The sequence below is a fragment of the Protopterus annectens genome, chromosome 8.part0 (assembly GCF_019279795.1).
Source record: "Protopterus annectens isolate FY-2018-M chromosome 8.part0, PAN1.0, whole genome shotgun sequence".
In the NCBI taxonomy this organism is placed as follows: domain Eukaryota; kingdom Metazoa; phylum Chordata; order Ceratodontiformes; family Protopteridae; genus Protopterus; species Protopterus annectens.
Genome location: NC_056741.1, coordinates 1152290810 through 1152317581, shown reverse-complemented (window position 1 = coordinate 1152317581; position 26772 = coordinate 1152290810). Strand labels below are relative to the sequence as shown.

At 39.5% G+C, this 26772-nt stretch overlaps 1 protein-coding gene across 1 annotated transcript in view; it reads left to right on the top strand.

The window, feature by feature from the left end:
• The window catches only part of LOC122808416 (survival motor neuron protein-like), a 797372-nt gene that overhangs the window by 219073 nt on the left and 551527 nt on the right, over window positions 1-26772 (top strand). Inside the window, exon 2 of the mRNA XM_044079379.1 lies at window positions 8653-8873. Within this exon, the coding sequence (XP_043935314.1) occupies window positions 8653-8873 (221 nt within the window). The remainder of the gene's footprint in view (window positions 1-8652; window positions 8874-26772) is intronic.

Sequence of the window (26772 nt, the reverse complement as noted above, 5' to 3'; positions counted from 1 at the left end):
CAGCTGGTTACAGCAGTTTGAATGTCACACCTGTGTCTCAGCATTACATGAGTAGTGGAATGAGTTTTTACCCCTTTTCTGCCTGATGTGCAATGAGTAATCATTCACCAGAAACACTCTGCTGTCTCCCAATTGTAGTATTTTGTCCTTCTGCCACAGTTTTGTCTGAATCGACTCCTTCTGCTGGTAGGATTGCATCTTTACTATTAAAAGTCTAGGTTGTTTTCTCATAGCCAGGTTTGGAGCTACACACGATGTACCCTTTTAACTAACAACTCCTGTTGTGGAATACCAGTCCAGTTGCTTATTTGTGCTTTCATAAAATGAATGCAGTCTGTTCCTTCCATATTCTCTGGTATAGCTGAAAATCTCAGGTTTTCCTACGTGCTCTTTTTTCTAATTCTATTATTTTTTAAACACGTCTTCCTGAACAGTCTCATATTCAGCCAGCTTTTTCTTTATTTCATCCTCTGATTTTTGCAACTTTTATCACCTCATCTGAATATTTGTTTAAAGCTTCTTCCATTTTTTCCAGCCTTTTGTTGTTTGTGCCGATATACACCATCAGTGTTTAATTTATTTTAACCAAGTCTGTGCAGTTGTCTTGTATCTTCCTGTAGGTTACTGGAAGTCATGTTTGGAAGTTACATTGCTTTTTGCTGAACAGCTGCAGAACTTTCTAGTCAATATTTCTTCCACACATTTTGTAGCTGATTTTTTTCTAGGTTCTATATATTTCTTTTTTCCTGGCATCCAGGCAGTACACTTACTAGCCAGTTACTGAAATGTACCCATAAACAGAAATGTCTAATGATCTTGTCTGTTAAATTTCTGTTTTCACACTGGAAAGGCTAGAGTTAAGCTATTACTCATTGTGCAGCTCCTTGGAAGTACCAACTTACTCAGGATCTTGAACATATCTACTGTGACCTCCTTTGAGCCTGCTGCTTTGACTTTATCTTTATTAGTGATTTTTTTAATTCTTCTAGGGTGAGCATTTCTTCTGCCTTCATTGTAGGTTGTGTATGGGACAGTACAGCTTATGTGGGTTTTTCTTCATTCAGAAGCTGCTGGAATTACTCCTTCCATCTTCCTTTGATGTCTTGTGGACTGGTGAGAAGGTTGTTGGTATTCCTTATGAATGGTGCCGGACAATCTTCCTTATTTTTGCCATTGTATTGCAGCTTGATAAGAGTTTTTGCGCAGTCTGCTGAGTCACTTTCCAGAAGCTGCTCTGGTAACTCTGACACCTTGTTCTTTGCTATTGTGACTGTTCCCTTAGGCACTTTTTTAGCTGACCAGTATTCCCTCTTAGTTTGATCTGTCTTTTCCACCTCCTATGTTTTTTGCAGTCTTCCTTTCTTTTGATAATTTCCCAGATTTTTGCATTTCTACTACCAGCTTTCCTTCTGTACTTTATTTACATACTTAGCTTGGCCAGATATCTTGTTCTTTAATCTTCCCATAGGCTGTATTTAGACGCTGCCATTATTCTTCACCTCCATCTATCTGTACTTCTTCCTCAGCTACCGGAGCCTAGAGTATTTCCTTGAACTGTTATGCTTTCATTCCAGTCAGCTTCCAAATTTCAGCCTGGTCTCTGTTGACCTTTGAGCCTTCTTTGTCTGCTGCTTGCAACTGATTAGGGCCACCAATGGTTTAAAATTTTTCATAAATTAGTATGAAATTGTGTTTTAGCATTTCTTAGATATGAGGGAATGTTGCAATTTCTGCATTGAGTAGATGGAGGCTGAGGACTTAAAAGGAGTAGCGCCTAATGTATGAGATTTGATTGTTGTGATCAGTTTTCTCAGTCCGTTAACCTTATATTCATATCCATTTACAACCCCTTTTTCCCATTTTTACACATGGGGTCAGGGTATCACTTTAATAGTAACAGTCATCTAGAGCCAATGTTATCACCACCAGGTGGCTAAGCCTGGCTGGGTTGTTTTTCCATACCATACACACCTTCAGCCAATTTAGTGTGTCCAGTCCACTTACTTCATGTCTTTGGAATGCTGTAGGAAATTGGAACATCAGGAGAGAACCTACAGGGGCGCACTGGGAGGACATGCAGACTCCACACAGAAGGAACCCCAGCTGAGAACAGAACCAGTGATCCTCTTGCTGTGAAGCGACAACACTGCCCGCTGTGCCACTATGTTCAGTCTTCCCAGTTTGTATATTAGAAAAACTGTTGCCTCACTTCGTATGTCTGGCTCTCTAGTAGAATTCCTGACACTTTGTATCCTATTCTGTCATTTACAGTCTTATACTGACTAATAAATTTGTTACTGTGTTTACAGTGACTGTTAATAGTTGTAGTATTCTGCTAGATCATGCCTTAAGATTAGTATCTCTGATCCAGAGCACCCAGTAAGCAAGTAGATGGTCTAGAAATCAGGGTCTCTCGGGCAGTAGTCTTCTCAGCAGTTAAAAATATTTATTATAGATGTGAAAAACAAAGGCTCATGATGCAAGTTATTACTCTTCCTAGTACTTTCCACAGGAAGTATGCCAAGTGCATGGTACTGCCTTGCAGTGGAGGTGGTGGCAATAGATATGCTACATATGTGTTGACTGAAGTAATGTAACGAGGTAATCACTGGATGTCCTTCATGGATGCATCTGCAGTCATAACAAGTGGGTTGTCCTGTCGTCAGGCAGCCCTTCAGTCGGCCGGATTCCAAAGTCCGGGTCCGGCTTTGGCTGATGTCGCACTCCACCCGACGTCATCTCTGTTGGTCTTCGGGTATAAAGGCATCAGCCGACGCCATTTTCCTCAGTCTTTCTTGCCGCGTGGCGCCCGAAGCAGAAGCTGTTCGCAAGTGCCGGTCGGTCGGATCCAGAGATTACTTCTACCGAATACTACTTCGAAGACTTCTAAAGCTAAGTACCCCGTTGGGGACTCTTTCTTGCCTCAGCCGATGTCAGAAAAAGTTAACAATTGTTTAAACTGTGGGAAACAAATACCTCATAAAGATTTCCACTCTTACTGTTTGCCTTGTTTAGGCCCAGCCCACGACGTAGCAGCCTGTTCGGCCTGTGCTTCTTTCAACCGACGAACGCTTAGGCGTCGGTCGGAGTTTGCAGAACAGTTTTTCGGTTCTGATTTTGCGTACATTATGCCATCGGATCCTCCGACTACCCAATCTACCAAAAAACGCAAAGATAAAGACCGACACTCGCGGTCCGCGGTTTCGGCCGAAACCATGGTCAAGCAAACCGCGAGTGTCTCGGTTTCGGCCGAAACCGAGAAAACTGAACAAAGTACAGCTGAACCTATTCCTACAACTGAGGCCCCTGCTACAACTCTTGAATCGACCTCAGAAATTTTACCCACTACGGTGGTTGACTTATCAGACACCATCCCCTTGGATGTCTCTACCCCAGCACGTGGTGCTGCTAGGCCTCCAGCAGCCATGTCCATTAAGGCCTTCGCCAGGGCTAAAGCAGCCAAGACTACTAAAACAGTGCCTGTTAAACCCCCCGCATCCAGGCCCTCTTCTAGTTCTCAAATGCTTACTTTGGCAGAAGATTTAATTTCTTTAATTAGAGGATCTCAATCTCACCCAGACAGGGCCTCTCAGCCCCCGGAGAAGAGACCTAGGGCAGAGCCCCCCGAGCCAGTGTCCTCTGATGATTCTGCTGATGAATCAGACATAACTGACCAGCCAGAGGCTCCCTTCTCCAATTTTGAAGATTCTGATGCTGAAGAATCCATTCCAGCTGCTTCCCCACCAGAAGAATTCTCCTTTGGGGAAACCTTGCATGCCATGCGAGAACAGTTCCAATGGCAGCAACAGAATTTTTCAGACTCCAGAAAAAGACTTAGGACCTTTCTGCACCTCCCACAGCACAGGCCCTTAGCTATACCTCCTGTTCTCTCTGTGGTGGATGATGCTTTCAATGATGTTTGCTCCGCTCCAGATTCTTTACCCCCAGCCCCTGCCAAACCAGACAGATTTTACAGGGTGCCAGATACTCATCACCACCTTTACAAGGCTCCACTTGCAGACCCAGAAACTATATCCCAGGGTCCCAAGGCAGTAGCCGCGACCATAGCTAAAAACCCTATTCCTTCTGAAAGGGAAGCAAGGTCACTAGACAGATGGGGTAAAAAGGTCTACACTTCAGCTACTCTCTCAGCTAGAGCCTTAAACTTTCAGTTTCACATGATACAATACCAAGAGTTTATGCTTGATCAGTTAACTAAAAAACTAACCACTGATGAATCTCTTGATAAGAAATATGTATTAGAGATGGTAAATAACATACAACAGGTTAGCAACCATTCCTTAAAATGTGGCTATGATGCACTGGAGGCTTCATTTAGATCAGCCATGACAGGCACAGTGATAAGAAGGCATACATGGCTAAAGGAACAAGCTTTACCGGATCATGTTAAAGCTAAGTTGCTAGATGCTCCTATGGACAAGACAAATTTGTTTGGTACACCTGCCCAGCAGGTTATGAAGAAAATGGAAGAAAAGGCAAAATCTGTTCAAACTGTTAAAGATTTCTTGCAGGTTCAACCCCAAGGTTTAGCAGGAACTGGCCTGCCAAAATTGGTCCTTTCCTGACTCCACAAAATTTCAAAGGGGCAGGAATAGACGTTCCAGAGGCAGAAACCAATCCAGAGGAGGTGCCTACAGAGGAAGACAGTGGCAAGGTAACAACAGAGGCACAGACACAGCCACTGCCACTACATCAGCACAACCACAGTGACTTAACCTAAATCCGCCTACCAGGGAACAAATAGCAGCTCCTCTAGGCGGAAAGTTAACCTTATTTTCAAAGAACTGGCACTACATAACAAAAGACAAGTGGATTTTACAAACCATAGATCAAGGTTACGGTTTCACTTCCACACTTTACCAGTCAAAAGAGGAATGCCAAATCTACCTCCAAATCAAAAACAGAGGCTCTACGCCAGATAATGGAGTTAGCAAACATGAGAGCTGTGGAAAGAGTGCCAACAGCAGAGCAAGGAAAGGGGTTCTATTCCAGACTATTCCTAGTTCCAAGAAAGGAAAAAGTTGGAGACCAATTCTCGACCTGTCCACCTTAAATACATACATCATTGTCCCAAAATTCAAAATGCTGACCCTACAGCAACTTCTTCCCATGCTGGGCAAGGAGTCTTGGCTGGTAACTCTAGATCTCAAGGAGGCATACCTGCACGTCCCCATTCGACCAATCTGCAGAAGATACCTCAGATTTCTTGCAGGATCAGAGCACTATCAATTCTCAGCATTGCCCTTTGGCTTATCTACTGCGCCCAGAGTATTCACAAAATGCCTGGCATCAGTAATCGCCCATTGCAGACTTCAGGGAATTCAAATTTACCCATACCTGGACGACTGCCTGCTACAAGGCGACAACAAAAGCAAGCTGACAACAGATTTACAAAGGGTCATTTACTTGCTACAAGCACTGGGATACACAGTCAATTTACAAAAGTCAAGGCTGATACCATCCCAAACAAGGACATTCTTGGGCGCGGAATTGGACACAGTAAAACAAATGGCATTCCTGACTACAGAAAAACAAAAAGAACTTCCTCTTTACTTCTTGGCACTAACAAAACTGAACAAGTTAACAGCAAGAAAAGTACTGCAGGCCTTGGGCTTCATGGCATCATGCATAATCTTGGTTCCATTTGCCAGACTACATATGAGAAAACTACAGTGGTACCTAAAGAATTTATGGTCCCAACACAGACACAGTCTAGAAACAGAAATCCCACTAATTCCATCCTTAAAACAGGAGTTCCTATGGTGGGCTCAGGCATGCCAGTCAAACCCAGGCCTACCCTTTCGCAGATGTCAAGCAAGCCAGACCATCACAACAGACGCTTCAGACCTAGGATGGGGGCCCACATGCTGGACAAATGCGTGCAAGGATTGTGGACACAGGATCAACTTCAACTGCACATCAACCTAAAAGAAATGCTGGCAGTGAAACTGGCAATCCAAAAGTTCAAACCATTTCTCAAAGAGGGCCAGTTGATGATAAGGACAGACAACACCACAGTCATGTGGTACATCAACAAACAGGGAGGCACTCATTCATACCCCCTATGCAGAATGACCTTGGAGCTGTGGACCCTGGCACTCAGCTACAACATCCAGTTACAGGCAATATTTGTACCAGGGAACGACAATACTCTAGCAGACATATTAAGCAGAACCTCTTCGGATGCCCACGAATGGAAGCTTCACCCGGACATCTTCAAGACCATCTCAAAGAAATGGGGAATGCCACAGATAGACCTATTCGCATCACCTCTCAATCACCAGCTCAAAAAATTCTGCACAAGGACATTCCACCCATTAGCATGGAAAGTGGATTCGCTCTCCTTCAACTGGAAAGGCCTAACAGCATATGCATTCCCACCTCTTCCTTTGATACACAAGGTACTACTGAAAATCAAGGAAGAACGTCCAAGGATAATCCTGATAGCTCCAAACTGGCCAAGACAACACTGGTACCCACTACTGAGGAGCATGTCTCGAACAATATGTGGACAATTCCCTGATGCCTTTGATGTTAACGCAGAACAACTACAGCATCATACATCCAAACCTAAAAACCTTGCAACTGACTGCATGGAACATCACATAACAGCAGCTAATCCAGAACTTTCCCAAAGAGTTAAAGACATTATTCTTGAAGCACGCAGACCTTCAACAAGAAGGAACTATGCGGAAAATGGAAAAGGTTTGTCATCTGGAGTACGGAAAGAGGAAAAGATGTGTCAAACATAGATATGCCTAACATTCTGGAGTATCTGGCGAACTTCTTCATTCAGGCCTGTCCTACTCCTCCATCAAGATACATGCATCAGCTATTTCAGCAGAATACAGCTTTGATCCACCTGTTTTTCGCACCCTTTGCTCAGGCAGTTCCTCAGAGGAATCAAGAATGTAAAACCTCCAAGGAAACCACCATTACCAGCTTGGGATTTAAACTTTGTGCTAGAAAAGTTGACACTATCACCCTTTGAACCAGCAGCAACAGCAGACCTACAACACCTGTCATGGAAAACTGCTTTCCTACTGGCAATTACTTCAGCAAGGAGGGTTTCAGAACTACAGGCCTTAATGGCAGTGCAACCCTTCCTAATCTTCCACCAAGATAGAGTGTCCATGAGGACTAATCCTACATTTATGCCCAAGGTGGTATCCAGAGTGTCTTTAAACCAGGCAATCCACCTACCTACCTTCTTTCCCAACCCACAAAACAGAGGGAAAGAATACTGCATACCTTGGATGTACATAGACAGCTACGCTACTACTTGGACAAAACAAAAATAGCAGAAAGACTGACCAACTTTTTGTAGCCTATGCAACAGGAAGGGAAGGAAAAGCTATTTCCAAACAGACAATCTCCAAATGGATAGGAAATTGCATACGATTCTGTTACTCCTTCCATGGAAAACCAATTCCACAGAACATAAGACCTCATTCTACAAGGGCAACAGCCACTACCACAGCCTTCTTATGAGGAGTGGCAACCAAAGACATTATTGAGGCGGCTACTTGGACCTCCGTGCATACATTTGCCAAGCATTATAATTTGCCTCTGTATTCCAGATCCCGAGCAGGGTTTGCCACTGCTGTACTGCAAGGGATCCTAAACACACCATAATCTACTTTTATCCTCCTCCCCTAGTTGGCTATGGTATTCTACCCACTTGTTATGACTGCAGATGCATCCATGAAGGACATAGTACAGTTTTGTACCTGCCATAAATGTAGATGTCCGAACTGGATAGCATCTGCAGTCAGGATTACCCTCCCTCCTTCCCCTCTGTGGTATTCCTAGGGTGTTTACCCTTCTAATAGCTAGCTGTTGGGGGGGAGTCTTTTATGGTGTATTTGTTGTATATATGTACATACATGCTTATTGTTGTGTTTACCTCTATCTATTTGGAAACATTGGCATCTATCCAAATTTTAGCCTGCAAGAGGGCTACTGGCATCTGGGGCAAGAAACACTGAGGAAAATGGCGTCGGCTGATGCCTTTATACCCGAAGACCAACAGAGATGACATCGGGTGGAGTGCGACATCAGCCGAAGCCGGACCCGGACTTTGGAATCCGGCCGACTGAAGGGCTGCCTGACGACAGGACAACCCACTTGTTATGACTGCAGATGCTATCCAGTTCGGACATCTACATTTATGGTAGGTACAAAACTGTACTTTACCTTACACATTTTCTCTTGCTGGTGTAGTTTGAGCTTTATTTTCCAGCTTGCCTGTTTTGGTGCAGAGTAATTTTTATAATCCAAGGAATTACTATTAAAATATTAGTTTAGCTACTTGATTTAAAAAGCAAGCTAGCTGGTCAGTTTGTTTGACAGCTAGCACATTAGTGTGTTTCACCCCTCATTTATATATTGAATCCTTTGTGGCAGAGAAGGGAAGGGTAGAGCTTTTAAGTTAAGAAGAATTTGAGATGTTAAAATAAGTGCTGAATCTTTGTGGATCAGATTGGCTTGAGACTTCCTTAACTTCTTAGCCTTGTTTCCTTCTCAGTTTACACAGATATATCATTTATAATGTTTTTATTCCCATGGGTTGCAGGTAAGGGGAAGAATTTTTATTTTGAAAACGTGATCAAATATGCATTTTCTTCACAGCACCAGTGGAAAGTGAAGGATCGCTGCTGTGCTATCTGGTCTGAAGATGGACTTGTCTACCCTGCTACTATTAAGTCGATCAATAAAGCTGCCAGAACGTGTGTGGTTGTGTATGAGGGTTACGGAAATAAAGAGGAACAGAATTTGTCAGATTTGTTACCAGCCGATTATACTGCCTCAGATAAAGAGGACCAGGCACAGCAGGTAAATAGAAATGTGTAGTAAGTATATGCTGACAGCAGGTGTCATTTTCCCACAAGAGGGCAACTCGAAGAAAGACTGCACACTTAATGCTGTGTTTGTTACATATATTTTAGAAAACCTTAATGATGACAACAGGAACTTTGTGGTTCTACTTAAAGGTACATATGGCTAGTTATCTTATGGCACCCATTATTGCTCGTCTAGTGTCGTTCCTAAGAGATGCGTGACTTTTTAATGATATGTGTTTTAAGTTCGTAGGTACTTTCTAGGCTGTTGATCTGTGATGATCTTAAACGCCTAACCTTACATTTCCAATTGAGTGGTTAGTGATTATATTTGCATATAAATAATGCAAAGATTTAGTTTCATAGGCAAATACTAGGCTATCAGTTTGCAGACCATTACAAGCCTAGGCAGTAAGAGTTCAGAATCAAACCCTTTACTTTGTATCTGTGAGGTTAAGACTTTAACCCTTATGCCAACCCTTCCCCCTTGATGGACTTTACATGCTTCTTGTGTCCATGAGGGACAGAGATGCTAAACTAGGGATGAATCTGTGATTATTCAAATACAGTTTGGACAAATGGATGGGTAAAGTAAGATAAGTACTTTGCTTTGTGTGGAGTGGAGGATGTTTTTGTAGAAGCAGTCTTCTCTTTGATACAAACCTATCCTTTTAACTTGTCATTCTCAAAGTAGGTGTTTCTTAATGTAGGGAGGATAATGTACAGATACAGTCTGCCAAGCAACACACTGTAAAATTAATCTACATTTATTTGTTTAACCAGGTAAGTTAGCTGATGCCGCAGGACACCCTTTGTAGTTGCTGCTGTGCTCACACAGCAGGAAATACAATCTAAAAACATATTTGATAGCTTTACTTTAAGAACTTCTAAGTTAAAAATCAGACTGCAGAACTAAAATAAAATTGAAAGCAGTTTCTAACAAAATTTTTTTTTTTTTTTTGCCTTTCACCTTGTCAGTCTTTGCCCCTTGTATTCCACATATTCATTAGTTGAGAGAGAGAGAAGGAGAGAGAACGAAAAAAAAATCTGGGAACCAGGAATGTCCAAAAAGTAATACTCTCCAAATCTACACACATACTTTTTCCTTAATTTTAGTGCCATTCTCCTAGTTTTGGTACTGTTTGCAGAAGTGGTGTGAAAGTCTTTCCTTAGTTAAACAATCTTGCTGATCCAACCAGAATGGGGGGACAGATGGAGAAAGATTTTAAATGTTGCTCTTACAAACTAAGAAAGTTGCTAAAATAACAGAATATGTGTTAGCATGCATTTTTCTGAAGGATACGAAGTCTGAAACACAAATGTATATCATTATTTAGTGACTTCAATCCTCAGATCATCCCAGTGATTTGCCAAAAAATCACATTTCATGTGGAACAGACCAAAACTATGAGGAAAAAAATCAGGACATTCTGCGAAAATCTGGGCAGTTGAGAGGTATCTTTGCTGCTGACTACAGAACATGGTAACTCCTCCCTGACTGAATTAACTCTTTTGTACTGGTGCAGTTTTTTGTCTGAAACAAGTTTAGTGGACTTACATCCAGCAGTGCACCATTAACAGTGACGTGGTAGTGATGAGTATATGTTCAGATACCTCGCCTGAGCAAACAGTGCAAATGGGATAACAAGAAACATTCCATTATTAATTCGGTGCATTAAGAAAATGGTTTATCTTTTCAATGTGCTGTGCACAGTTCTTCAAATTAATTTCAGCTACTAGCAGGTAGGTGAAAAATGTCCTTATTTTCTTAACAGCACTATGATTTGTAAACCCTGAATCTCTCAAAGGAGATTTCCAGGTGTTGCATCACTAAGCACAACTATTAATTATTTATTGAAATTTAATGGGAGATTCCAATTGACCATAACTTGTTTTCAGCGGTAAATGAAACAACCTTTTCTCCTTCTTTCTCCAATATTAAACAACACTGACCCAAAAGCCACCGACTGTGGCAAAAAAAACGACAAACAGCAAGGCAAGTATCAAACTTTTATTCTCTAGTGCTTCGGTGTCACCACCTTCAAGGAGTATCAAACAGTAACAAACATTTGCACACATTTATATACCTTACACAATTAACATCAATTACCCAATTAAATAATTAATAGTTTCCAAATCTTTAAAGCAAACATTTCCAATTCAGGTCATTATTTAGACCATTAGGCACAAGTGTTTTATACTTTAAAATATAAATTCTCTCTTTATACCATAATTTTTGTTTTAATATATTTTCATCATCACAAAAACATTCCACAGCTTCTAAAACTGTGCCTTGTAACATAGTGGTATCACTATCATGAAACATTTTAAAATGTAAAGCAATTATCTTATCTTCTCTCATATTCCTAATGTCTCTTATATGCTCCATGAATCTGACACGGAATTCCCTTTTTGTTTCTCCTATGTAAAACAGAGAACATGGACATCTTAGTGCATATATCACCCCTTTGCTTCTACATGAATAAGCATCTCTGGGTTCAAATTTAACCCCATTTATATTATTGAAAGTATTCACAATATTTGCACAAACACTGCATCTCTTGCAGCATGATGTTCCCTTTGTCACCAATAAGTTAGGTATACTAACAGCTGGTAAACTAAATCTGCCATGTACCACCATATCTTTTAAATTCCTTCCCCTCTTATATGAAAAAAGGGGTTTCTGTGGCAAAATCTCCACCAAAAATCTATCTTCTAACAAGTATTTCCAATAGTATTCTATTAATGTCCTTATTTCCTCACTTTTGATGTTATACACAGATACATAATAAATTGTATCTGCCTTATTTATGTTTACCTCTTCATATTCATGTACCCGAAAACTATTTAACACTCCATAACTGGATCTATTACTTCTTCTACCACTATTTTTATATACTCTTTCCCTAACTCTGATTTCAGCCTCCTTCAAAATATCAGGATTATAACCCCTTCTCAAAAACATATCCTTAGTTTGTTCCATTTCCTTCTCTAACATATTTTCATTACTGCATAGTCTAGAGATACGGACCAATTCCCCATAGGGTAAAGCCCTTAACACATGGGGGGGATGGCAACTAGATGCATGGAGATACTGATTCCCATCAACAAACTTCCTGTGAATATTGGAAGAAACACTTCCAGCCATATTTCCTTCCAAAATTAGATCCAAATATACCACTTTATTCCCTTTCTGTAGTCCATCAAATGATAGACCAAATGGGTTTCTATGCATTTCCAATATAAAATCATCCACTTCATTTAAACCTCCATCACACACAAATATCAGATCATCTATAAATCGAAAATAAAAATCAACATATTTTTTCATAAAATTCAACTTAAATAAAAACTGTGTTTCAAAAAACGACATAAAAAGATTGGCATACATGGGGGCAAATGCTGCCCCCATTGCCGTACCCTGCTTCTGTCTATATAACTCATTATTAAAATAAAAATTATTATTTTTCAAACAAAAACTGACCATTTCCACTACAAAATTAGAAAAAGAACTATCTCCCATGAAATATTTAATAGCCTTCAGACCATCTTCATGTCTGATGGAGGTATACAAACTCCTTACATCGAGTACCAACCAGAATTTTTTCTCATCCCATTTCAACGGAGAAATTTTATTTAATAAATCTAAACTATCCTGAACATATACTGGAGATGCCTTAACATAGGGTAACAATATTTTATGTAATACTAAACCCATGTTATGCAGAAAATACTTGCAGGCGGAAATAATTGGTCTACCCGGTGGCTCCACCATGCTTTTATATATCTTTGGTAGGCAGAAAAAAACAGCTATTTCACTGTTACAGTTAAAAAGTTTGTCCTTGACATCCTTATCAGTGAAATAACCCTTCCTAACATTATCATCAAGCATTTTCTCATATTCAACTACTGCTTGTTTATATTTGTTAATACTACATTTCTCGTACACATCAACATCATTTAAATGTTTCATACACATATTAAAATATTGGAGTACATTCAATAATTACAGTTTTATTCCCTTTGTCAGAAGGTTTTATCACTATATCCTTCCTTTTTTCTAAAGTTCTTAATGCTTGCCATTCCCTAAAAGTTAAATTATATTTTATTTTATGTTTATCTAACAACACAGATTCACAAATGTTCCCACCTCCAAATCCTATCATTGACCCAAATTGTGAAACACATGGATTTTCAAATGGTGGTATGAACTTGTTAAATGTTGGTATAAAAGACATATCAGTTCCATTTCCTTCATTACAAAACATGTTATCTTCCACATCATTGTCATCCATCCCCCCCTGTTTCATCAACACAGGCAAATAAACTTTCGTCAGATTCATTAAGCAAAGAGTTATTTCTTATATCAATGTTAACTCCTGAAATCCTAGCAAAATAGTTTTTTAAAAATATTTTTCTTAAAAATCTAAACATTTCTTGCCTTACCACATGTCCTCTAGGTAACACTGTGGGCACAAACTTGAGCCCTAGGTTTAACACAGAAACTTGTTCCTGCGTTAAACTACAACATGATAAATTAACCAGTGAATTTGGTACAGTACATGACTCACCATTTAATTTTTTTGTTGAAATAATGTCCATTATTTTGTCCTTGTTTAAAATCCGTTTTGTAATCCCTCCCTGCATCGCTGTTGTTGGGCCCAAAGTTCCTCGTACGCTTCTGTCGTTGGCGAACCTGCTGTTGTTGCTGTGGCCGTCTTTCCTGATTCCGAAAGGTCCGCACATATTCCGCTGGTCTTTCCGGTTGTGGTAACTCAGGAAAGTCATCACTCGCATCGGTCTCATAAAGGCTCTCCTCCCCCGAGGAAATAAATTATGCAGAGGCACTCCTTTTAAACTTAATGGGCTGACGTTTCCGATTCCCCTCCTTCCGATTGGACAAATATGTGAAAGCAAGCCCAGCCTCGTGTTCATTCACATCTCTCTTCAATTTAGATTTCTTTTGCTCCACAAGTTCAGCTTCTAGTGAAATTAAATTTTTATTAGTTCTCTCCAAAAAACTCTTGATACTTTGGACTCCCATCGAACTGCTGATGGTCTGAGACAGGACCACTAACTCCTGTTTTAATTTTTTATGCTTAATTTGATCTCTCTCTAGTAAAATGTGTAGCCATTTGACTACACACTTATGCGAAGCCTTAAACCAGCGCTCCTTGAACTGTTTATCTATCGGACAGTTCAAATCAAAAGGAGTACTGGGATTTTTAATTAACCTTAGTCCTTTGGGTGTAATGTCCAAATCTATATATCTCTGCAAACCTAAAATGTTGAAATAGGTTTTAGTCTCTTTTTCCAATAACCTTTCATATTTTTCACATAACTCTCTCATGTCAGACGGAATGACATTCACAGTCTGTCCCACAGAATTAAAGGGATCAAGCACTCTTTTTGCTCTTTCTTTCACAAATGTCTCAAATAATGGACCCATAGTTATATCAGCTGGTTGATTTTCTAACGTTGTGCCCAAAAAATGCACAGAGCCATTTAAGTACTGTTCCATAGTTCTTTGGGAGCCCCCCTGAGCTCCCACACCGCCAATTGCTCCCATAAGGGACACTGGTTCTTCCCGAAATATACGAGGAACATCCATGTTAGGGTCAGAAGCCATACCCCAACACAATAAATCAAGCAACCTCCTCTCCTTCTTCCTCCAATATTAAACAACACTGACCCAAAAGCCACCGACTGTGGCAAAAAAACGACAAACAGCAAGGCAAGTATCAAACTTTTATTCTCTAGCGCTTCGGTGTCACCACCTTCAAGGAGTATCAAACAGTAACAAACATTTGCACACATTTATATACCTTACACAATTAACATCAATTACCTAATTAAATAATTAATAGTTTCCAAATCTTTAAAGCAAACATTTCCAATTCAGGTCATTATTTAGACCATTAGGCACAAGTGTTTTATACTTTAAAATATAAATTCTCTCTTTATACCATAATTTTTGTTTTAATATATTTTCATCATCACAAAAACATTCCACAGCTTCTAAAACTGTGCCTTGTAACATAGTGGCATCACTATCATGAAACATTTTAAAATGTAAAGCAATTATCTTATCTTCTCTCATATTCCTAATGTCTCTTATATGCTCCATGAATCTGACACGGAATTCCCTTTTTGTTTCTCCTATGTAAAACAGAGCACATGGACATCTTAGTGCATATACCACCCCTTTGCATCTACATGAATAAGCATCTCTGGGTTCAAATTTAACCCCATTTATATTATTGAAAGTATTCACAATATTTACACAAACACTGCATCTCTTGCAGCATGATGTTACCTTTGTCACCAATAAGTTAGGTATACTAACAGCTGGTAAACTAAATCTGCCATGTACCACCATATTTTTTAAATTCCTTCCCCTCTTATATGAAAAAAAGGGGTTTCTGTGGCAAAATCTCCGCCAAAAATCTATCTTCTAACAATTATTTCCAATAGTATGGAATGTCCAAAAAGTAATGCTCACTAAATCTACACACATACCTTTTCCTTAATTTTAGTGCCATTCTCCTAGTTTTGGTACTGTTCGCAGAAGTGGTGTGAAAGTCTTTCCTTAGTTAAACAATCTTGCTGATCCAACCAGAATGGGGGGACAGATGGAGAAAGATTTTAAATATTGCTTTTACAAACTAAGAAAGTTGCTAGAATAACATAATGTGTGTTAGCATGCATTTTTCTGAAGGATACGAAGTCTGAAACACAAATGTATATCATTATTTAGTGACTTCAGTCCTCAGATCATCCCAGTGATTTGCCAAAAAAATCACAAATTTTATGTGGAACAGACCAAAACTATGAGGCAAAAATCTGGACATTCTGCGAAAATCTGGACAGTTGAGAGGTATATTTGCTGCTGACTACAGAACATGGTAACTCCTCCCTGACTGAATTAACTCTTTTGTACTGGTGCAGTTTTTTGTCTGAAACAAGTTTAGTGGACTTACACCCAGCAGTGCACCATTAACAGTGACGTGGTAGTGATGAGTATATGTTCAGATACCTCGCCTGAGCAAACAGTGCAAATGGGATAACAAGAAACATTCCATTATTAATTCTGTCCATTAAGAAAAGGGTTTATCTTTTCAGTGTGCCGTGCACAGTTCTTCAAATTAATTTCAGCTGCTAGCAGGTAGGTGAAAAATGTCCTTATTTTCTTAACAGCACTATGATTTGTAAACCCTGAATCTCTCAAAGGAGATTTCCAGGTGTTGCATCACTAAGCACAACTATTAATTATTTATTGAAATTTAATGGGAAATTCCAATTGAGCAATAACTTGTTTTCAGCGGTAGCCTAGAGAGAAAAATCTCCCAACATGTTACGTGAAAGCAAAACAGTAGAACATAGCAAATATAAACGCTTGATGTGGATTGTCATTTTTACAAGTACAGTATAAAGAGTTGTAAAGTTTGTCAAAGTTGTTACTTTCACAAGTGTAATACAATACAATGTAATACAGAGTAAACAAAGAAATCATAAGATTGTGTTGTGAGAGAAGCCAAGCTTAATTTGTTTAATTTATAAGATGTGAAGAGAAGTGAGCTTGAAGCAAAGGTGAGGTAAGTAGGGAAAATACATGAATTCGGAAGAGAGAGACTGTGGTTAGTTGAGAAAAGGATTGTTAATAAGTTGTCAGTGTAGTGCAAATGAGCATTGGTCAGTAAAGAAAGGAATACATTTATACCTGAAGAAAAAAAGTATGTGTATAAAAGTTAATAGAGAAAGATATTTACATACTACAGATGAGTATTTGAAGGATATGTACTTCAGTACCATAGCAAGCTAGTAAGATTTTCAGTACTGAAACGGGAGATGATAGTGGTAATAAGGTAGGTGAGAGGGAGAAGGATAGTAGGTCAGAAAATGATTATGTCCGAATGAAGTAGATGAAGAAGATGGCTGTAAGGATGTGGGGTGAGAGATAAACCTGTGGTTAGAAGATGGAGGTGGCATAAAATAAATAAATGGATTATAGGAGACTAGCCTGGTGTGGATCATGAACAGAGCTAGGATTTAGTTAGGAATGTTTTTAAAGAAGTTTTGAACATGTGAAAGTTGGGGTGATGGCCTGACTGTTATAGGGAGTGAGTTCCAGGTTTTTGCTACCGTATTATAGTATAGGGAATATCCTGCAGACTTTTCTTTTGTATAAGATAGTGTTTGTCATTTGATCTTAAGGAACATTGAGGGGTGTAATTTTGGAGAATTGGGACTTTCCCCTGTAGGGGATGTTATGTGTGTAAATTCATTAGATGTGATAACCAGTTTCAGCATCGTGATACAGGGCATGTTTTTGAGTTCAGTTTCTGTGCTGATTGTAGTACAGCTAATTTAGTTTATTTAGCAGTATGTGAGGTCTGCCACTCTTTTTATGTGGGTAAGACCAATAGTCTCAGAGACCAAATTTAGGAACATCTATACAATAGGCCATAGAGGTGATAGCAAGAATGCGTTAGCCAAACACATTCTTAAAGTTGGTTCTGATCATTGTTGTAAGTTTATGGCTTTGGAACTTGATAGGATTAGTTTAAGGGGTGGGGATATAAGAACATATGCTTAACATTTAGAAATGGACACTCATTCTACAAGCAACTAGAGGAAATGGTCTGAATGACTCTGTGCCTTTAAAACTGGTATTGCGATCATGAGGTCTAAGGCACTAGTATTTAAATGTGATTTTAGTTGTTTATTTTATTGGATCTGAGGAAGCACCCTGTGGAGGTGCAAAAGCATTTATCCTTTATTTGTTGTTTTATTACATGAAAGTTCTTGTATTGTATTCTGTACACCGACTGCTTGGCCAGTTAGTTTGTGCGTATTTTACTAACATAAGCAGTGAGTCCCCAAAGTAAGGAAAAGCAGGTGGAGCAGGAAACATCTGAAGAAATATGGACATGGGGAAAGCAAAGGAGATTTAATATGGTGCAATATTTATGCAAAGGAGAAAGCAAAAACTAATTAGTTCAAAAAAGCAGCACCAAATATGTTTGAAGAGAGATGCAGGCAAATGAATCCAGAGATGGAACATTTTATAATGCAAAAAAATAAGAAAATAAATTGAGAAAGAAAAGAGAATCAGTAGTAGAGAAGTTAAAGAAACAGAAACTTAGTTATGGATTACCTGTGAAGTGAATGATTTAGTGTAGAAAATCCAACACTAGTAATGTTGCAGAATGATGGAACAGTGAACCCCCAAATTAAGGAGAAAGAGGTGGAATGGGAAGCATCTGGTCAATTGCCACATGAAGATATTTTGGAGTCTTCAGTAGGAAACTGGTACAAAAGTTTAGTTGGTGTTGCACAGTAAGGGAAGGTAAAGGAAACTGTGGCAACTCTTGACGCAGTCAGTGTTATGGAGTGATAGGCCAATGAGTTCCCATATGAAAGAGCAATGGGTTGATGCAGATGAGAATATGTCACAGGGAGATGTTTAGGAACTTTCTGTAGAATTCTCACAGAAAATGGAGACTAAAGAATGTGCCCTTGGTTCAGAAGAAAAAGATGCAAGGGAAAAGTTGCTTGATTTAATAGAGATGAATAGACATATTAAGATTGATGAAATAAATAGATTACAGAATGCCAAAAAGACCCAGTGTGTGGCATTTAACAGAAATTCGTGTGATACAGCAGAAGTAAATAGGATATATTAATTTACAGCAAAATTAATAACAGATGGTCTTACATAAAAATGCAGGGCAGTAAGGGAAAAGCAGAGAATAATTTGAATGCCATCATGGAAGTATCGAAGAGAGAAAACTAAAGCAGTTAAAGAAGTGTCACTGTTGGAAGAATACAGAAGACTGAACAGATCAACAAAAATACTTAAAAGATAGATGTGATAAAAGAAATGCACCGTATTAGAACAGACCAGGATCTATCGTACACTCTTGCAAGTAAACTAAAGATATCAGCACAGGTAGACAAAAATTAGGAGCTATGCAGATAAATATAAAGGAAATAAAAAAAAACAGAGAAGCAAGTTGTCTTAAAACTTCGTTGATGAACTCAAGTCACAGTAATTTCCAAAAATCATGAAATCCAGGTAGTGTTCCAAAGAAACAAGTGATTATTCATCACAGACAGGCAATCCTTAGTAACAAATCAGAAGTGTTTTGACAATGTTAAACATATCAGCTGTTATATACTTAGAAATAGGTGTGGAAATTACATGTTTTGTTTAATTTTAAATCACCCTATTCATGGCAAACAATATAAACAGGGCTAAAAAAGTGCATTTTAGAACAGCAAGTACCCACCCCCACACACTACTACTGATTAGATTAAACTATATCCTAGTTAAGGCAAGTGCTACCTATTTGCAAACCACATTCCAAGATCGGGTATTAAGAAAAACATAACATATACTTAAAAAGACATGCATAAAAAGACTTTTAACTCAACTCGCTTTCAGCTAACTAATGCAATAAAGTCTTCATCAGGCTTATGACAAGAACTAAAGTCAAGAATAAAACACATGGCTATCTAACCATAAACATAATCAAACAAAAACACTATAAATATAAAATTACATCTGTCTGATAATATCTAGTAAACATCCATCCATGTGTATTAGTGTGCATAAAAGACTAAATTAATAAAAGCTCCCTTTGCACAAAAAAAGACAAACAAACTGTCATGACAGTTATCATGTTTACAGCCCCCAAAATATGTTTATATAATGAAAACTAGTAGAAAAACCACATAACAGTACAGAAAACAGTGGCTGAAGTAAACTAGTATTGTGTAAAGGTGTGCAGGTATGTGCATCAGAGTCAACAAATATGGTGAATGGGGGAATTATACCAATACTACATGGTAATAGCGGCATGAAAAATGCATGTCTTGAATTTACCATTTAAATCTCTGTTGTGATGTAATCTAATCAAAGCAGAATTGAGGTTGGAGTAACTAAACGTATATATTTATACACATTCTACACACCATTTTTATTATTATTTAGTCTATTTTTAGTACATAAAAATATTCCTCAAAAAATTCCCTAAAAAAACCTTTACAGATTGTTTAGCAGCTTCTGTAAATTCAACACATTCTTAACAGAGCGATAGTAATTAAGTGCTGGGTTTCTGAAAGCATTTAATTTCATCTGCCTGCATAATTCCTTTGTCTCCAACACACCATTGACATCCTGTTCAAACTCATCCATCTCCACACAGTCCAGAATGATAAATTTAAAACCAGAATGTCTGGGGTGTTCTAATAAGAGTTTAGATAAGGCGTTCCTCTAGCATTTACATCTGATGTCAGAAAGATGACCTGATATCCTTCTTTTCAGTTTATTCATATTCTTACCCACATAAAATGCAGGGCAGTCATTACACGTGGCCCTGTATACAACATTTTCTGTATTACAATTACTACCTGTTTAAGATTTCACCATCTTTTTACGGTATGGGCAGTCAAATGAGTCGCACTTCATCAAGCATTCACAGAAAGTGCATTTAGGTGGCCCACAGATTTTAGTGTTCATGTTATCCTCCTCTTCCTTTTGACTGTTCCCATTAGGGGTTGCCACAGCGGATCATCTGTTTCCATTTCTTCCTGTCGTCTGCATCTTGCTCTGTCACATCAACCACCTGCATGTCCTCTCTCAGCACACCCAAAATCTTTATCTTAGGCCTTCCTCTTTTCCTCTTAGCTGGCAGCTCCATCCTTAGCATCCTTATACTCAGCATCCTTCCTCAGCACATGTCCAAACCAGAGCAATCTCGCCTCTCTGGCTTTTGTCTCCAAACTGTCCAACCTGAGCTGACCTCTAATATACCGATTCCTAATCCTGTCCAACCTCGTCACACCAAGTGCAAATCTTAACATCTTTATCTCTGTCACCTCAAGCTCTGACTCCTACCTTTTTGTCAATGCCGTGTCCAACCCGTATAACGTAGCTGGTCTCACTACCCTCTTGCATACCTTCCCTTTCACTCTTACTGGTACCCGTCTGTTACAAATCGCTCCTGACACTCTGCTCCACCCACTCTCTTCTTCACCTCTCTTCCACACTCACAATTACTCTGAACTGTTGATCCCAAGTATTTAAACTCATCCACCTTCGCCAATTCTACTCCCTGCATCCTCACCATTCCTATATCCTCCCTCTCATACACACACACATATTTTGTCTTAGTCCGGCTGACCTTCATTCCTGCCCTCTCTAGAGCATATCTCCACCTCTCCAGGTTCTCCTCAACTTGTTCCCTACTCTCAGTACAGATCACAATGTCTTCCACAGACAACATAGTCCACGGGGACTCCTGTCTGATCTCGTCTGTCAACCTGTCCATTACCACTGCAAATAAGAAAGGGGTCAGAGACGATTCTTGATGTAATCCCACCTCCACCGTAAATGCATCCATCACTACTACCTCAGACCTCACCACTGTTGCACTACCCTCATGCATATCCTGTTCTATTGTTGCATACTTCTCTGCCACTCCCGACATCCTCATACAGTACCACAACTCCTCTGTAGGCACCCTGTCATATGCTTTCTCTAAGTCCACAAAGACACAGTGCAACTCCTTCTGACCTTCTCTATACTTCTGCATCAACATTCTCTGAGCAAACATCACATCTGTACTGCACTTTCCCCCATGAAACCGTACTGCTGCTCAGTAGTCATCACCTCCCTTCTTAAACTAGCTTCCACCACTCTCCCTTAACTTCATGCTCAGTTTTATCCCTCTGTAGTTACTACAGCTCTACACATCACCCTTATTCTTAAAAATCGGTACCAAAACACCACTTCGCCACTCCTCAAGCATCCTCTCACTTTCCAAGATTTCATTAAACAATCTGGTTAAAAACTCCACTGCCATCTCTCCTAAACACCTCCATGCTTCCACAGGTATGTCATCTGGACCAACAGCCTTTCCATTCTTCATCCTCTTCATAGCTGTCCTTACTTCCTCCTTCCTAATCCAGTGCACTTCCTGATTCACTATACCCACATCATCCCACCTTTTTTCTCTCTCATTCTCTTCATTGATCAGCCCTTCAAAGTACTCTTTCCATCTGCTCAACACACTCTTCTCGCTTGTAAGTACATTTCCCTCATTATCCTTTATCACCTTTACCTGCTGCACATCTTTCCCAGCTCGGTCCCTCTGTCTAGCCAATCAGTACAGGTCATTTTCTCCCTCCTTAGTGTCGACTTTTCATACATCCCTGCATATGCCTTATCCTTCGCCACCTCTCTCTCTCTCTCTCTCTCTCTCTCTCTCTCTCTCTCCTCCATGCGCTTCATCTCCTTATACTACTCCGGTCTACTTTTTCCATCTCTCTGACAGTCCCACTTCTTCTTCGCCAGCCTCTTTCTCTGTATACTCTCCTGTACTTCCTCGTTCCACCAACAGGTCTCCTTGTCCTCCTTCGTCTGTCCAGATGTCACCAAGGATCTTTCTGTCTCCATTACCAGCTCTGCTGTAGTTACCCAGCTATTCAGTAACTTTTCCCTGCCACCCAGTACCTGTCTTAACTCTTACCCAAACTCCACCTCACAATCGCCCTTTTTCAACTTCCACCATTTGATCCTTGGCACTGCCCTCACAATCCTCTTCCTCTTCTTGATATCAACGTCATCCTACAAACCACCATCCTGTGCTGTCTAGCTACACTTTCTCCCTGCCACCACTTTACAGTTTCCAATCTCCTTCAGACTGGCCCTTCTGCATAGGATATAATCCACCTGTGTGCATCTTCCTCCACTCTTGTACATCACCCTGCACTCCTCCCTCTTCTTAAAATACGTATTCACCACAACCATGTCCATCCTTTTTCTTAAAATCCACTACCATCTGCCCTTCTGCATTCCTCTACTTAACATCATACTTACCCATCACTTCCTCATCCCCTGTGTTCCCTTCACCAGCATGCCCATTGAAATCCACTCCAATCATCACTCTCTCACGCTTGGGTACACTCATCACCACTTCATCCAACTCACTCCAAAATTTTTCTTTCTCATCCATCGCACACCCAGCTTGCGGAGCATATGCACTAACAACAGTCATCATCACACCATCAATTTCCAGCTTCATAAACATCGCTCTATCTGACACTCTTTTCACCTTCAAAACACTCTTGGCATACTGTTTCTTCAGGATAACCTGTACTCCATTTCTCCTCTCATCCACACCATGATAGAACAATTTAAACCGGCCTCCAATACACCTGGCCTTACTCTCCTTCCATCTGGCCTTTTGCACGTACAGTATGTCAATCTTCTTTCTCTCCATCATATCAGCTAGCTCTCTCCCTATACCAGTCATACTGCCAACATTCAAAGTTCCTGCCCTCACTACCATACTCCTAACGTTTCTCCTCTCTTCCTGCCTTTGGGCATGCCTTCTCCATGTTCTTCTCCTTTGGCCAACAGTAGCCCAGTTTCCACCAACACCCTGTTGGCTAACAGCACTGGTGGTGGTCATTGTTAACCTGGGCTTCGACTGATCCACTCTGGAAATCTTTATTGTTGTCCGCATATGTCATTTGGCAGAAGTTTTACACTGGATGCCCTTCTGACGTAACCCTCCCCATTTATCCGGGCGTGGGACCTGCACAAAGAAATGCACTGGCTTCTGCATCCCCAGTGGCTGGGTTAGTGCTCATGTCATCCTGATGTTCCTTATTTTTCTTTTTCACATAGCGATGTCTGCTTCTGTTCTTTTTATGTACAAAAGTAGGCTGATCTCCTGAAACCCTTACAAGCTGCTGATAGTGAGGATGGTCCAGTTCTTCTTAATAATGGCTTTAATTGTATTGAAATCCCAGGTGTAAGTTAGAATGCAACTGTCATTGCTTTTCTCTTCTTTTGGGTTAGGGTGTCCCAAGGAAGGAGGACCAAAACAACTGGAAGAGCAAGCAGTGGACAGGGGTGAGAGAGGTGAGTTACTTAGGATATGACAACTTCTACCCATCAGAGCCACAAGCTTGCAGATGGAATTAGTTCCCAGGATCTGGAATCATTTAAAGAAACCACTGACAGCACTTGAAGAAAAAGTGCTCAACAGAGGCCTTACATTCATACCTCAGGGAAGGAGCAGTGAGACACACTATCATTCATTTAAAATGTATGAGAGAATGTTGAATTTTAAACTTGTATTTCATGAAAAAAATAACATGGAGGAAGATAAACACATCGAGAACAAATTAAAAGGCCTAGTAGTCCCCCCCCCCCACTGCATCCCCCACTTCAGCCTTTGAGACAAAATGTAAGCTCAACATCAGAAAGGCTCTCAAAAAAACACCAAAATGTAAGTTTTATAGTATTTCAGTGGATGAGATATTAGCACTTAAGAACTTGAGTAATGATAGAACTAGAAGTGTTATGAAGGCTGACAAGGGTAGGGGCCTACTTGTTGTAGATACTGACAGTTATATAATGAAAATGGAGAACATGCTGAACACACCTGAGTTTTATTAAACATTCCTTTGAGGAGGGTAAAACTGCATATGTAGAATAGAAATATATGCTAACCACAATGCTTAATAAAGAACTTTACTGAAAACTTTTTTGAGTGTTTGAACATTTCTAACCCTTAGTTACTTTGTTTTTTCTGGAATCCCAAACCCCATAAGAATAGGGAAGATCTACCTTACAGACCTGTTATTGCACGTGGAGGTTCCATATCAGAGACCACTGCCATATACTGAGATTTTATTCTTCAGCCTCTTGCTGAAAATAACTCATCTTTTATTTTAGATTCACTAGTTTTTTTTTTTCAGTAAACATCTTTATTAAATTATCACATAGGCAGTCCTACATTTATATAAGTGAAAAACAAACAACATTGACACCACTTCAGTTGTGAATGTTATACACCACAGACACCACTGAAACAAGTGCAGTTGCAAGCATTATTCATCACTTATAATCTATCCAGTCATTGTCAGTTAAGCATTATGTGGCTTAATCAAATCATCTCTCTTAAAGCACATTTCTTGTCTGCATATATTGTTCCCACACATGTTTTCCTATTTAGTTTGTTCTGCCCCTTTTCTAAAAATCCCACTTCCAGTTATTTTATCTCTTACTATATTCACTACTTCTAGTAAAGTTGATCTAGACTTTGATTTCCATTTTCTAGTAATTGCTTTTTTGGCAGCCACCATAATTAGACTCAACAAGGCTTTACTATGTCTAGGCAATTCCGATTTGGTATCGTAGCTCAAAAAAATCATCTCACCAGTCAATCCAATCTCCTCACCCAGCATCTCGGACAGAGTGGTCCGCAGGGAATCCCTAAAGTTTGCCAGCTCCCTACACTCCCAAATGTTCCTAGCCACCTTTTCCTTCCCCATCTCACCTCCAACATTTGCTATCCACTTGAGGAAAAATTCTTTGGAGTCTACTTGGTGTATAAAAAGACCTATGTAAACATTTCCAGGCAAAGATTCTAAATCTTCTAGACTTTGTTGCATATCTGGGAGATATACATGTACCCCCCCCCATAGTCTTTTTGTGAATTGCTTAGCCAATCTGTCTTCCCAGTCTTTTCTAAGTTCCTCTGATTGATTCTTATAATTATCATGCATTATTTTATATACTGTACTAATTATTCCTTTTTTAACGGCAGCTTCTGTTCTGTATTCTATTAAAATCTCTACCAGTGCTGATCTTTCATTTAGGATCCCCCTATTTCTTTCTCTTCAACTATACTCTGCTATCAATCCTTGATGGGGGGAAGGCAATCTCTAACCTGCTGTCCAAATACATAATTGGCCTCTTCCCAGTCTATTACCGCTCTAAATACCTTGGTTCCTTTGCCTGTTTTCTCCAATAAATTCCACCCCCTCTTGCCTGTTATCTTTATACGTAACTGCAGTCAACCCTATCAGCAGAATCTCTTTTCTCCATTCTTGTGCTGGTTTAGTTCTTAGAAGACTCTCTGCTATTTTATGAATGTAATACTCTGCATGATTTTTGTTGCTCTTCTTAAGAGTCTGCATCCAAATTCCCAGTCTCCTTATTTCTTGAGCTTCCCCCTGTATCATCATTATTACTTTCCACTTTGAGTTGTAGTTTTCCGCTTGTGCGATGTATAAGAGCCTTAACTGTGTTGCTGTAAAATACCCCCTCAAATTGCGTAATCCTAGTCCACCTTGTTCTATTGGAAGAATCAGCTTATCCCACTTGGCCTTTCCTGTCCTGCCGTCCCAGATAAAATCTTTCTACTCTTTAATTGCTATCCACAGCTTCTTGTCTGGTTGATAAAAACATGCCTGACCTGTGTATAAGACTAAAGGGACTAAAAACATTTTAATTGCTTGTATCTTAGTATCCATATCCGTATAACAAAGCTTCCAGTTTCTCAATTTTTGTGTTATCTTCTGTTTAATCTCTTGCCACATATCCTTAGCTGCCACAACAGAGTCATTTCTAATCCATACTCCTAAATACTTCATTTTATCATGTCCCCTTAAACATGGATATTGTTGGAACAATTCATGTGTGGGTAAATAATTTACAGTTATTGCCTTTGTTTTAAGCTTTATTAATTTTGTATCCTGAGAAGATTTGAAACTGTCTTAAAATATTCCACAACACTGTAATGTCCCTTTCTGGTTTTTATCATATATAAAATAATATAATCTGCAAATAGAGCCAGCTTTTCCTGACTACCATGCCAGTTATATCCTTGAATTTCTGAGTCCCTTATTTTCTTTGCCAATGGTTATAAGTATAATGCAAACAACAAATGGGAAATAAGACAACCCGTTCCTCTACTCAAACAGAAGTTATCAGAGAGGACACCATCCACTTTATCTAGATTCACTAGTTTTTAAAAAAAAAAAATAAAAGAAGTATATGTGAATGAACAAAGCATTTTAGTAACTGTTGACGTTGAAGCCCTATACA